Source organism: Sabethes cyaneus, chromosome 3, assembly GCF_943734655.1.
Source record: "Sabethes cyaneus chromosome 3, idSabCyanKW18_F2, whole genome shotgun sequence".
Taxonomy (NCBI): Eukaryota; Metazoa; Arthropoda; class Insecta; order Diptera; family Culicidae; genus Sabethes; species Sabethes cyaneus.
Window position 1 is genome coordinate 81,903,127 of NC_071355.1, and position 13,818 is coordinate 81,916,944.

At 41.5% G+C, this 13,818-nt stretch overlaps 1 protein-coding gene across 1 annotated transcript; it reads right to left on the reverse strand.

Moving 5' to 3' along the window:
- Positions 1 to 5,393: 5,393 nt before the first annotated feature.
- On the reverse strand, positions 5,394 to 11,604 carry LOC128742766 (uncharacterized). Its single transcript, XM_053839218.1, has one exon. The coding sequence runs from the start codon at positions 11,103 to 11,105 to the stop codon at positions 8,769 to 8,771; it is 2,337 nt and encodes a 778-aa protein (XP_053695193.1). The 5' UTR covers positions 11,106 to 11,604; the 3' UTR covers positions 5,394 to 8,768.
- Between the last annotated feature and the right edge of the window lie 2,214 nt (positions 11,605 to 13,818).

The window sequence follows — 13,818 nt, forward strand, 5'->3', positions numbered from 1 at the left end:
TGCGCAATTTCTGCTTTTAATTCTTCGGATCACACTCACCTTTTTGCTACTAATTTAATACTTTCGCTTTACAAGTAGGAAACAACAACAACGGCGAATCACACAAACAGCATTTTTATCTAAATTGTTTAAAAATCTGATAAAGAGTTTAAAGAAGCTGATGCATAATTTTGATCGATAAAATCAATATCACTTTCAAGTTATGTTCGAAATTGTAGGCGATAAGTAATACGGTACAACCAGCTCGCTGTTGTTCAGTTGACAAATCGTATTTCGAAGAATTAGATTACAAATATACGTTTAGATAAGATTTTGGTTCTTTACACTCGTCGATAATGTAGGTGGCAAAATTCAAATTGACTAATCAGAATTTGCACTCTCGAAAACGATAAGGGTGTTGAAGGTTGAATGTGTGTTTTTCCTAGTAAGATGGCATATTTTGCAGATGATGTATTAGATTCAGGGTTGGCACGCGCAATTTGATTCGATTTTGCTCTGTAAATAGTACCGCCTCAGTCAAGCGTGATATCATAGCGTTATATATGAGTCACTCATAGAGTCAGTTCTGATCTATAATATTGCTGAAGTAAGTATTTCTCTAAAGAATATCCCCGATAAAAATGCTGCATACTCAAATTGCTTTAAATTTTGAACTGATGGGTAAAATTAATTGAAATTTTGAGTGGAGAAAGTGGAGCGCAGTAAGCTAAGCCTAGAGCTAGATTACGTATGGTTCAGAAGGCCACAAACCGTGACTGGAAACAGGATACGGTTGCAAAAAGCCGTGCCCGGAAGTTATACGACCGAAGGCTGATGAAACCACACTGCTGCGTTATAGACGACAAGACCTCCCAAGTAACAATTCTAAAGCCACTTGGTTTTACTTGAATTTTATAAAAGTTTTATTGCGATATTAATCATTACCTCTGGTTTTATTCTGGTATTGCGCAATACTAAGAAGATAGGAGTCCAAACACATTTTCACCAAACTTACCATAAGTGTGGTGTAGCATTACAAAATGGCGCACCAATAAAAATTGATCTTATTGCGGTTGCTTGTCAAACCGCAAGAAAAATGTTAGTTTATAGAGCTATTGAAACGAAATACCCTGACTAAACAGTTTTTTTGGTGCTATTATGAAGAATAATAAACTTCAACACCAAAATCATTTTTTTATGCGATGCCATATTGCCATATTCTAGTACATATTTTGTTTTAGCTTGGAAACAAAAATTCATCAAAGCAAAGTGTTATGCAGAAAGAAACTTATTATCGATCGCTTTTCCTGTCACAGGAAGCAACTAAAATGATTTTGATAGAAATTGAGAATGACGAGCTGAATAAATTTATTTGGTTAAAACCACCAGTTTTCGAAAATTGCAAAATTTTAAAGGCGCGCTGATTTTATTTACCTATCATATCAATATGTTGGGTATGAAACGGAGAGAGTTACCTGGAAGGAGCGTTAAACATAGCTCTGGCGCTCTCAAGCTCCCACCTGGCGCCTCCACGCAGATCTAAGTCAAATGATGACGGTCGATGGCCTTACCCGGAAATGCATCATGTACTAACTGGAGCAGCTAAGCTAGGAGGTGCGAACTAGAGCGTATGTTCTCCAGGTGAGGGGCGGCTCACACAGCGTCTGTCTCGAAACGGGCGGCTGAATCTGAAATGCTGTATCCCACAAGCTATACCTAAGATGGCAGACCCATCAGCGGGATGTAGGTATCGCGACACCGGTGAGGTAGTATACCGAAAACTCAATTACCACGAACAACGAAGAAAGAAATTCAGGACTGAACAATCGGTATAGGACACGGCAAGGGACAAGGAAACGATTAAGGGGTAATGATTGGAAACTTGGTACCTGGAATGTCCGAACTCTCTATGAACCAGCACGGGCTGACTTGCTTGCTCGAGAGCTGCATCAACTAGGAGTGAAGATTGCTGCTATTCAGGAAGTTTAGTGGCCAAATTCCGGAGAAAGGGAGTTCCGTGCAGTAGACCCTATTGCAGGCACTTCTTTCAAGTATCACATCTGGCGGTGTGGTGGCTGTAAAAAAGCAGAACATGGAGTCGGTTTCGTAGTGTTGGGAAAACAAAAGCAACGAATTATCCTGTGGAGGCCTGTAGATGACCGTATATGCGTGTTGAGAATTAAGGGCAACAGCCTAATCAACTTATACGCACCGACAACTGATAAATCCGATGATGCTAAGGATGAGTTTTACGATAGTCTTGAGAGAACTAATGGAGAGTGCCCAAAACACGACGTGAAAATCATCATCGGAGATGCAAATGCGCAGATCGTGAGAGAGGAATTCTTCCGTCCAGTTATTGGAAGACATAGCCTTCATCTGGCGTCCAATGGTAGCGGTCTGAGGTTCATAAGTTTTGCCACGGCCAGAGGAATGGCCATCTGTAGCACCTACTTTGCACGTTTGAATATTCGGAAACACACCTGGAGGCATCCAAATGGAGACTCTAGCTCTCAGATCGATCATGTCTTGATTGACGGTCGAAACTTTTCGGATTTTATCGATGTACGATCTTTTCGGGGACCAAATATCGACTCTGACCACTATCTCGTAGTGAGTAAGATTCGCGCAAGGTTGTAGAACACGGCGAAAGCTCGCACTGAGAGGACGCTGCGTTTCAACATCCAGCGGTTAACGGCAGACGGCGTAGCAGTGGAGTACGCCAGGAAGCTTGACCAGCGAATCGCAGAACAGCAGGTAGAAGAAGAAGATATAAATGGGCTGTGGAGGAACATCCATGGTGCCATCCAAACAGTAGCGAGAGAGGTGGTAGGTACGACGCGTGGAAGACTGCGTAACAGCTGGTTTGATGCCGAATGCTAGAGAGTGACAGGTGAAAAGAACCAGGCCAGGAGTCGCATGCTCACTGCGGCAACGCGTCAAAATAGAGAGAGATACAGAGAGACTAGAGCTGCGGAAAAAAGAATCCATCGTCTAAAGAAACGCAGGTACGAGGAGCACGTGCTTGCCGGCGCAGAGGAGCGATACGCCAGCAACGACGCACGGAGTTTCTATAAAACGGTGAGATGCAGGAATTTTGCCATGCCTGTGGTGTGCAATGATAATACTGGCAACCTCTGCTTAACGACAAAACGGCGGTAGCAATCAGCAGAGACAGGAAAAGAATTGTAAGCGATGGTCAAGCTGTGGAGCCACCAACACAGGAGGAGGTTAAAAAGGCAATCAGTAAGCTGAAAAATGGTAAGGCTGCTGGGAAGGATGGTATCCCGGCTGAACTTCTAAAAGCGGGAGCGAGCGGCTGTACAAAGCAATCCACCGGGTCATCGTCAGGATCTGGAAGGAAGAACAAATACCGGAGGAGTGGTTGAATGGCTTCATTTGCTCAATTCTCAAAAAGGGGCATCGACTGGAGTTTAAAAACTATCGAGGAATTACATTGCTCAATTCTGCCTACAAGGTGCTTTCCCGTAACCTGTTCTGCAAACTGAGACCGTTAGCGGAGTCCTTCGTTGGCGAGTACCAAGCTGGTTTTCGTGAGGGTCGCTCCACGACTCTGGACCCTGGACGCTAAAGGAAGCTGACCGGCGAGTGCTTGGAGTTTTTGAGCGTAAAATTCTGCGATCTATACTTGGTGGCAAAATGGAAAGTGGAGTGTGGCGCAGCCGCATAAATCACGAGCTGTGTCAAGTATACAAATATGCTGATATAGTGAAGGTAGTGCAATGTGGCAGGCTGCGGTGGGCTGGACACGTGGCCAGAATGCCCGATGAAAGAGTAGCCAAAACTATTTTCAGCAGAGAACCAGGAAGAGGCCGTAGACTCCGAGGCAGACCCCGCACCCGGTGGGTGTGTGCTGTCGAAGACGATGCACGCTCAGCTGGTGTTCGTGGAGATTGAAGAACGGCAGCCCAGGACCGACGATACTGGGGGACCATAATTCGTTCGGCGCAGGATCGGTAATGGACCGTTGACACTAAAGTAAAGTAAGTATCATATCAATATGCACGATAAAATTCAATGCGCACATGCTACAAACCAATAAAGTTGCTCAAAATTTAATAAACAGTCTATGGGATATTTTATTATGGTCGCTATCAATCAAATTGATTAGAATGATCTGACAGTAAAATTTTAATTTTTCTACTCACGGAAGTATTTTCAAGTCGACAAAACTGACAAACTGATTTAGCTTTTACCAGAGCAAAAAGCGAAAAGCTTTATTGAATTATGGCAGTGGTTGTCAAGTAGCGAAAGCTTAATCGGTTTTATTGCTGCTTTCAGCAGAGCGTGATACGACTATAACCTGATTCTTATAGAGGTTACGTAAACATTGTGAGGAGTGGGCCACATGGTCAGAAAGCAGTTTCATAGCGGTCATCAGAAAGTTCTGATCCATGCAGATGCTCAGCATGAAAAATATGGCTCGTTAAATATATCTTACCTTACGACTGGTCACTTCCGTCATGCTATCGTAACTGAGATAGAAAAAGAAGAAGAAAAAAAAAAGAAAGAAGACAAGATTTCTCTCAAAAGTAGGGGCTTGTTATAACAAGAAACGTTTCTAAAGATACTACATGCGAAAAACTTCACGTTTCGGCGCAATATCACACGATCACGTATTTTGCTGTTTGGACCACTGTGAGGTGGGGTAGGTATCTGTATTTGACACAAAATCATCCATAAGGCGAGCATTGTGGTCGTAACGAGTCAATTTGAGTCTTTCAAAATTTTCGTTTGAGACGTTTGCGTACAGGACATTTCCATAATCAAATAGTGGAATTATGAGAGCCCGAGCTAATTGTAACCAGATCGCTTGAGGAGTGAAATGGCGCAGTGCAACTAATGCATGCATAGAAAAGTAAACCTTTTTACATACGGCATGGTAAAAAGAACTAGGCAAATACGTCGACAATAGGATGCTCAGCATGCAAAATATGGCTCCTTAAATATATCTTACCTTACGACTGGTCACTTCCGTCATGCTATCGTAACTGAGATAGAAAAAGAAAACAGATATCATCTAATAAAACCACGCATTCTACTCAATGACCTGAATATGCTAATTTTAACGGTTATCGGTTCAGTAGTTTACGAGTTTGTAAAGAACATATGGACAAACAGGCAAACATACATTTGATTTTATATAGGTGCTTATAAGAATTTCTTTAGGACATAACAACAGGCACTACTGTTGGTACTAAAACTGATTACGATGGACCAGTCGAGTCTTTGCTCACAGAGTGATTGTCTTCCATTTGAATGGTCTTTTCCTGCTAGTTAGTTCGGCACCAAATGAATATTCACATTTACACAGAGGTTCTACACGCTTGAAGGATTGGGAAGTTTCTTTTCCATTCTATGGCATCCAGGAAACGTGTGCAGTACATATTATGCATAAATTTGTTTGAATTCTTTATTTGAATTTCAGTAAATTAGTTTGCGAGCATAAAACTACTCAACTTGCATCAAGTTTCCGTTTTCATTCCATTCAGGTTTCCAATAGATTTCTTCTTTATTTTTTGGATAAAAGTGTCATTGTTTATGCTTCATAAATGAGTTTTTGTGGAAACTATTACGTTACGCTTTTATATGTACATAATTCTAACTAAGAAACTTGTTCGTTTAAAAAAATAAATTAAATCGGGATTTGTTCGGGGTCTATGATCGATATTTACAATGGCTTACGATTTAGTTCATATCATTTTTTGTTTTTGCTACTAGAGAGACGTGTTGCTGTAATGGCAAGTGGCTGCAAAGTGCCCACTGGATAACAATAATTGCAGCTGCAAGACAAAACTCAAATGTTTCCGGAGGAAAGCTCCTTGCAAATGGCACCATGTTTACGATGGAATCAGAATCCAACTGGCTTGGGTTTTTCTTTGTCATTCAGTGGAAACCACTTTCAACTGTTTTCTTTTTGATTTTCTTGTGCTTGTGTGGTTAAACATTGATATCGAACCTACTCTGATTGGTGATTCTATGGCATTTGCGCTTTGTGTTATCCGAAGCTGTTCTTCCAGTTTTGCCTGTGCGTTTCTAGATGTATGTTTGACATAATTAGATCGCTAGATAGTCTAATATGCTTTCTGTTTATGCTTTTTCGGCTTCCATCGTGTTTTCATGCCGTATACTGCGTCTAGGTAGTACTTATCTAAACACCCTGCGTTTCCTTATAGTTATTTTAGTTTCATTTACGTTATTTAATTTATTGTAAATATTTACTGTTGTAGGTAAATACACCGAGTTCTGATGAATACTTTCTATATGGTTTAAATATACATTCAGTTAGTTTTATTCCGGTGTATCTGAAGCTAAATCTAAATGCAAACATTCAAGCACCATTTCTAACATGTTCATGTTGTTTACAAATAATTTTGACTAAAAATATGAATTAATAGTAGATTACTTTCATAGTAAACTGTTGTCAGTCAGTTTTCTCGAAACATGATAGTGTTAAAGCTTTTCAGACAGTTTAGCGCGTTTCTAGGAAATGTGCTTTCAGATTTGTTCTTGTTTGTTTTCAATTTGAAATTTCTATCACTAAACATTTATTGTTACCTTATAGGCCTTAGAAACTGAATGTTGATATTCATATCGTTTTTCTTTTAATTGAACGGTAATTGTGAACGATAAATTTTGGCAACTAGAACCTACAGTGATGTGGCCGCTGCTGGGGCCTTGCCGAAAATTGGTCTTCCGCATTGTACGAAATTGGCTATCGAGTAGTGATGGGCTAGATTTCGTTAATTATTGTTTATGGGTAGCATTCCGGTTATGTCTTGCCTACCAACGAGGTGAAGTTACAGTCAAGTTTTGTGTCATCCTGTTATTACAATAGCTATACGTCTTCAATTTTATTTACAGAGGCTTTTTATTTCTATTGAAAGCATTACATAAAAAATCTAATCATTATTATGCAATACTCTTACAGATCCTTATTGCGTTCTGCGAGTGAAAAAGACATTTCAAGAGGCCATATGAATGTTGGCGACCGTGAAAGATCATGCTGAAACCAGTTTGCGAACAGGCGGTCTAACGGTGGGTTTTATCTTTGCAACTTTGCGCGCCGAACGTGAGCGGTTTGCTGATTCGGAGAATCCGTTTGCACTATCCGCGTTTGGTCTGACCAAGGTTTGCAGCAAGCGACGTCGGTGGAATTTATCGAACAGCTGTTGAACCTCTAGTTTACGATAGGTATCGAAATTCATTTACTCAGGGGTCATTAACCAATCTTTTTGGGATTATTTATATCGTGTCAAATAAATTAAACCTTGTTGATTAATTTTACTTTGAAATCTAGAACGAAATTTTCAATATCATAATTTCTATATCTGGATGGTGTCCAAAGCTTGAAAAGAAAACAAGAATGCCAACTGCAGGATTCTTAATAACAAAGGGCCTCAAATGGCAAATGACAACCCAATACCACCTTGTTACTATTAGAAGAATTTTAATAATTTGCCTTACGTCATGCAAAATGGGTTTCAGCTGTCGAGTCGAGTCTACTGGCTGTATGAAGTTTTGCCGTAGGTTACTGTAACAACGATGCAAAAATCCGTGGGATTTCATCTGTGCAGAGCTTATGTCTGCTACGTCTCTCCGTACTTCTATATAGAATGTATCTACGAGCGAAACAACTTCAGACAGCAGAGGCCCTGGAAGGAATTTCACTGCTCTCGGGCTCTGGCTACCAGAAATTTGGCCGGCATTCTTCTGCTTTTTGCGCAAGGTTGCATTTTGCTTCAGTCTAGAATTGTATTTTTAGCCAACCTAGCATGTATATCTGCGAGTACGTGCAGCCAAGAAAAATATGCAAGCTCGACAAAAGGAAAAAATAACCTGCAACGAGATCAACCGTCCCGTAGTACTTGTTTCAGTACGCCACCTCTTCCTATTAGCATAACCGGTACTATCTACTACTATAAGGCAGAGCTGCAATGTAAACCGAAACAATAAAGTATAACACAAGGCAGCACTTTGTCACTCCTTTGAAGAGTGCTTGTCGGTACATTCACGCAGGTTCGGAATTGAAAATAGACCAAACGAGGATAGTCGGTTTACAAACAAATGTGCTACACGTGGCCCGTCTGTATAGAGCTGATCCGCCTGGAGAGCCCCCGCTAATCAACAAAACGGCCAGCGCAATCAGTTAAACACATAAATATGCCTGTCTTGACCGCCAGATGGTTCCCGCAAACAAGCTCGGGAGAATTTATTTTTATTTCGTGCGATTTATTCAGTCCTAAACGGGAAAATTTTTATCGCACCTTTTTTCTCTAGTCCGCCTGTCCGGCGGTCAATCGACGGCCAGTCTCCTGATCTGAGATTCTAAATATTGGAGGCACGGTGAAGCTTATCATTTTGTAAGCGGATTCAGATCTGTCAGCGTTCTCTTGAATAAAACGCTAATAGATGAATCAGCGGAAATGGATGAAAAGGATGGAAATCAGCAAAAAAATTTAAGCTAAAACTAGTTCCACGGTAAAGTATGATTAAATGATAAACCTTATATCTTTGAGAAACCTTTTCCAATGCGAAAGAACACAAACGGTACAAATAATAGCTATTGTTTTTATGTAAATCAGATTAGCAACGAATTTAAAGCTAGCACCATTTTTTTTTTGCAAAATGGTTCTTTAAAATTTTTAGGCATTAATAATCTAACCGGTAATTAAACATCTTCACCTCGCTGGCAGACCCGGCTAAGCTGTGCCCATCTCTGGGGAGCGGAAAACTATTTAAGGCTTAAAAAAAGTAACAGATCATAGCTACACTTCCGTTTGTTCGTCGCTGCTGGTGCAGGAATTGGTGGCAAAGTTGCAGCCCCATTTTCGCGAACTATCACAGACTCGTTTCAGGATCGATTTCTTCTGGATGCACAGACTGTTGAGCTCATCCGAGGGGTACCGCTCGAACTCCACAATGAACCCGTTGGCAACGGCCACCGCAGCCGCATGGTTGGGCGTAAGATACTTACACGAACTATTGCTTCGCGAGAGTCCAGCGATGCGCACCTTGTGGGACTTCTGGTGGGAGGTCACAATGTGACCGTTGGAAGCACTTCCGCTGCCCCCGTTGATTGCGTTGTGAAAGCTGATGTTGGCGTTGTAGTTGTTGTTGTTGTTGAAGTGGGTGTTGCTGGTGGTGAGCTTCAGCAGTCGCTCGTTGGTTTTCTTATCGATACCGAGCAGACGTCTCACTCCTCGGCGCACTCGTTTGTTTCGGTAAGCAAAAATGAACGGAGAGCTCAAATTAGCAATAACCACAGTCAGTATTGCCAGCAGGGCTTGATCGGATACCAGGAATAGATCCACGTGACCCTGCATTAGCACCAGAATCCCGTAGGGCAAGTAAGAAACGAGAAACATAATTATCACCAGAATGCTGATTCTAGCTGCACGTGATTCCTCGCGGTATTTAAAGAGCGAAGATGCATTCGATAGCCTATGTCTGATGGATGTCATGTAGCTCAGTGCCTTCGGAGGTACATGCACTGCGGGTAGGGACAGTATGTGATGATTCCCGATGTGATCGAACTCAGACGATACTAACTTTTGGAAGTTAGGTGTCGAGTGCACTTGCCGCAATCCGACGCGAACGTCGTGGTAGTCATCACTGAAGCTTACCAATCGCCCTGCACTATGATTTCGACGAATTTTTCCAGTTACATCCTTATTGAACGCCAAACTGTCAATCTCTGACGCTGCCAGCATGATGTTATGATTTCTGTCCGATTTTAAAGATGTTTTAAGTCTATTATTAACAGGTGCGGAAAGAGACGCAGCGGTGGAACTATTTGTCATTTGTACTATTGTCTGTTTGTCTTCCGAGGGGGGCTGTTGTAAGGGTTTGTGAGTTGGCGTCGGCGTTGGTGACTGCTGTAATAAGGGCTTCAGACAAGAATCTTTCAATTTGGTGCTACTGCTATGCTGAATACTATTTACAGTTATAGTTTCATCTTCGTAGTGTATCTGTTTATCGATTTTCATCGTCAACATGTCACACCCATCACGGTCGAGCTGCTGGCGTTGTAGCTCGGCTTGTTTTTCCGCTTGTTTTTGTGCCGAAATGGCTGCTAGATTCAGTGCACTCTGGATTAGCGGCGACGAACCATTTTGCCGCATTCGCTGACCGCTTTCTCGAGCTTCCGAAAATATCCTCCAATACATACCGCACACGAGAGCGAACGGCAGTAGAATCACAATCATAAAATACGTGTAGGAAAAAATAGTATTATACAAATCCTCGGAAATGTTGAGAGGATTCAGTGAGCTAACATCACGCTGGTACGCACCCGTTACACTTTTATTCAAATGACTAGCTTCAAAATTGGCCCCAATCGCTCCACTACTCGTCAGTCGACTGTTGAACAAGGTGATGTTTTTCTGGTCACCTCGAAAACCGGAAGCGATTCCAAAGGCGATTCCGAGCAGCCACGTTGCTGCAATAAATGCCCAAGCTTTCAGCTCAGAGATTCGAGAATGGTACCGCAGGGGATCGGTAACAGCACACCAAGTATCGCCCACCACCAGTAGCACCGAAAAAGCACCGAGGGCAACTACCAAATCGAGCCCCCAGCATCTTATCTTCGTCAGTGTCAATTTGGAATCAATCACTTTTCCATGATTCGAATTTGCTGCCGTCTGTCCTTCTTCTATATTTACATTATCGCTTATCAATATAGTATCACATTCAATAGTGGTGGTGTTCCGGCATTTAACTATTCTACCGGTTCTGTTATGTACACTATCGTCTTCACTAGCCGTTGTGTTCACCAACAACGCTGATGGAATTCCAGCTACTGCAATCGTACCATTTCTGGAGGTCGACGCCGTTGCAGTTGTAACGGAGGACGACACGGTGGTCGCGGCCAGTACCACCACCGTCGACGGTGAAACCGGCGCTGATTTCGATGTAAATGCATTCAGCAGTAGCGATGGCCCAAGAATTATACAACATACCAAGTTCACAATCAGCAAGTTAATCACGAACCGATTGGCCGTTGTCCGAAGGCTTGGAGTGACCCAGAAAGCACCGAGTGCTAGGATATTCACACCTATCGAACTGAGTAGTAATCCACCGACCAGACAATCTACTGCTAACATTGTGCTGCACAAGTTTCACTTTTCGTCGTTTGCTTGAATTTCGTCATTTTCTGCTTTGTAATGGTGCACAAAAGCCGAAAAGTTTTGCTCTAGCCGGCGCACTTTTCGGTACTCAGAGCCGTAATTGGCAACGAAGATTCATTGTTCCAACCGCGTGAGAAGTTTTCAACACTTTACAGATCACTTTTCAAAATTTGCCTGTTTGTTAACACGAGCATTTGCCACTGTGCTTCAAATGCAACTGCATCGCGCCGTACATCAAATTTTCTTTTCTTCATACATATCCAATGGTAGTTTCACATTTGCTTCGGTATCACTACTGATTTAGAGTTAACTTTTCTTGCTTAGTCACGGAATTATGTGGGGCACTAATTTTGTTGCTGATTCTTCTCTACCGCTACTCTAGTGAGACACATCATAAATTGCCCCGCACACAGGAAATCACCTCTCAAGCACTGCTTTGCGAGAAAACACTTGCTCGTCGCGCGGCCGTCTTCTGATGAATGAAACAATGAATCAGCACCGATACCTTGCCAAGCGTCGACTAACTGACTGCTAACTGGATGTTGGCAAATTTTCGTCGTTCTTCCGCGTGCTATTCTCCTGCCGGTGTGTGCGTGTAGTATAATACGGACGGCACGACGGATTTTACCGACACCCGAAGACGCACGGTCGGTAACTTTTTTCTTCGCAAACGGTCTAGTCGGATTATTCCTCACACACAGTCGGGTTCTGCTTGGCCGCCTGCGTAACGCTGTGTTGGTATGTTTATCGACTTTACCGTGGCGGTGTTGTTCTGATCTCGGCCCGAACGGTTTCCGATGCTACGGGTTAGGCCAAAGCACTCTACCTGCACTAGTGTTGTTTTGGATAAGCTGTCGGATAGATGGTTGCACGAACGAAGTAACCGATGAAAGCGGTTGGTTTTTCGATGCGAAGATTGACGCAAATTTCACATTCGCGGCCACTCTTCAATTGTTTATGTTTCAGCCACGCCGCTCTTGCGTCTATCGCATAGTCGGTTCGGCTTAACCGTATTCACAACAATTAAAGTTTCCTCATATTTCAACACCAACGGTGCTGGTTTGCTGTTCGTATATGTTTTCACTTTTATTTGATGATACTAAGCGCTGCATCAAAGTGTTTTAGCCAGGGAAGCCGTTGATGTTCTGCTAATTTAAAACAGTAATCCAAGTTTCGACATGATGAAGTTCAAGTTCATCAAGCTGCGGTTACTGTTGCGCCTCTACTGCTGCTGCCGAAATTCTGTCCATGCAAGCGGGCTCATCGATGATGGCGGTTGGCGGTGAATGGCGGCGTCGTGCGCGCGCGTGATTGTCTGGAATGGACAGATAATAAAAACTGTTTCGGTCAATCGATTTTGAAAGGAGTACTGTATGAAGTGGCAATTTTAGTCGGTAAAGGATACACATAAAAGCGATCAGAAATGGGTATATTAAATCGACGGTTGAAAGTAGATTCAACGGCAAAGCCAGAAAGGCGTCATAGTTTGAACTAATTTGATTCGAAACTTTGCGACGCTGGAATAACACAGATTAAGTAGAACCAGTAGAAGCTTATCCGGAAAATAAAGTTTCAACGAGACACATTTTTGATATTTCAAAAGAAAAGCGTCTTCTCTTTACCGATTAATAATGATTGTTCATCACATTTCAACCTAGACCAATTTGATGGCCGTGAAGGTAAATAGTGTTGGCTATATGTACTACAATCTCTTCTTTTAGAACTTCAAGGGACATGACCGACTGAAAATTTTAAAAATATCACTATTTTTTATTTCAGATTTTGATTCTACAAATTTTTCCGCTTATTTTGATACCGTTCGAACACTTAAGCTATGCTGAAACTTTCTTCAAAGAAAAATGTTCGAAAACATCTTTATTCTACTACCATAAATGGTTTAATAGCATGATAATTTAATTATTTTCGTGTTAGAATTTTAAAAATGAGGATAAAATGTTAATTTACATTGAAAAACACTAAAAAACTGCTGTTCGGTTTTGATTCAAACTTCGAACACTTTCATAGTCGACATTCAAAGCTCGAATATTTCAGACTCAGACATCGAACACTTGTATTACTTTGAAAAGTATTAATGTTTTTAGTGTCATTCAACTTAAATAAGTGAAATTTCATCCTTTTTCTAAACACTGTCTTTTTAAAACCACCTAACAGTATGATTTAAATTTTTCACACAATAATTAGTTTCAATCCGTACTTCTGTAGTCAATTGTCAATATTTTCAAACTCTATGTTCCACATATAAAGCAAGTTAACTTTGTACAGCTTTACAATGCAGATTATTTATATTTCCGAAGGAAAAACCGGATATTATTCGTGGGTCTTCGAAGTTTGAACACACCTCAAAACGTGATTCAAACTTCGAACACTTTTTATTTATCTAATATCTTTGAAATAATACATGAAATATTGTATTTCAACTATGCTTTAGTACATATATATCTTGCACTTACCTAATAATCGCGAAGTGGGAAGGTAAATGTTCTAAAATTGGTAAAACAATGCAAACGAAAAAACAGCTACTTTTGCACGAAACGCTATAAGTATGCGAACGAAGTTAAAATCTGAGTTCTCACTTTTTTCCAATGCCTGCTGATTTCTTACAAGGAGTCCTACAGTCCAATGTCATACCTCACCGGATAGAGAGCATTCTAACGAACACGGTGGTGTA

What these genes read in the sequence shown, in the direction of transcription:
- LOC128742766 (XM_053839218.1), bottom strand. Translation starts at nt 11,105, where the DNA reads ATGTTAGCAGTAGATTGTCTGGTCGGTGGATTACTACTCAGTTCGATA.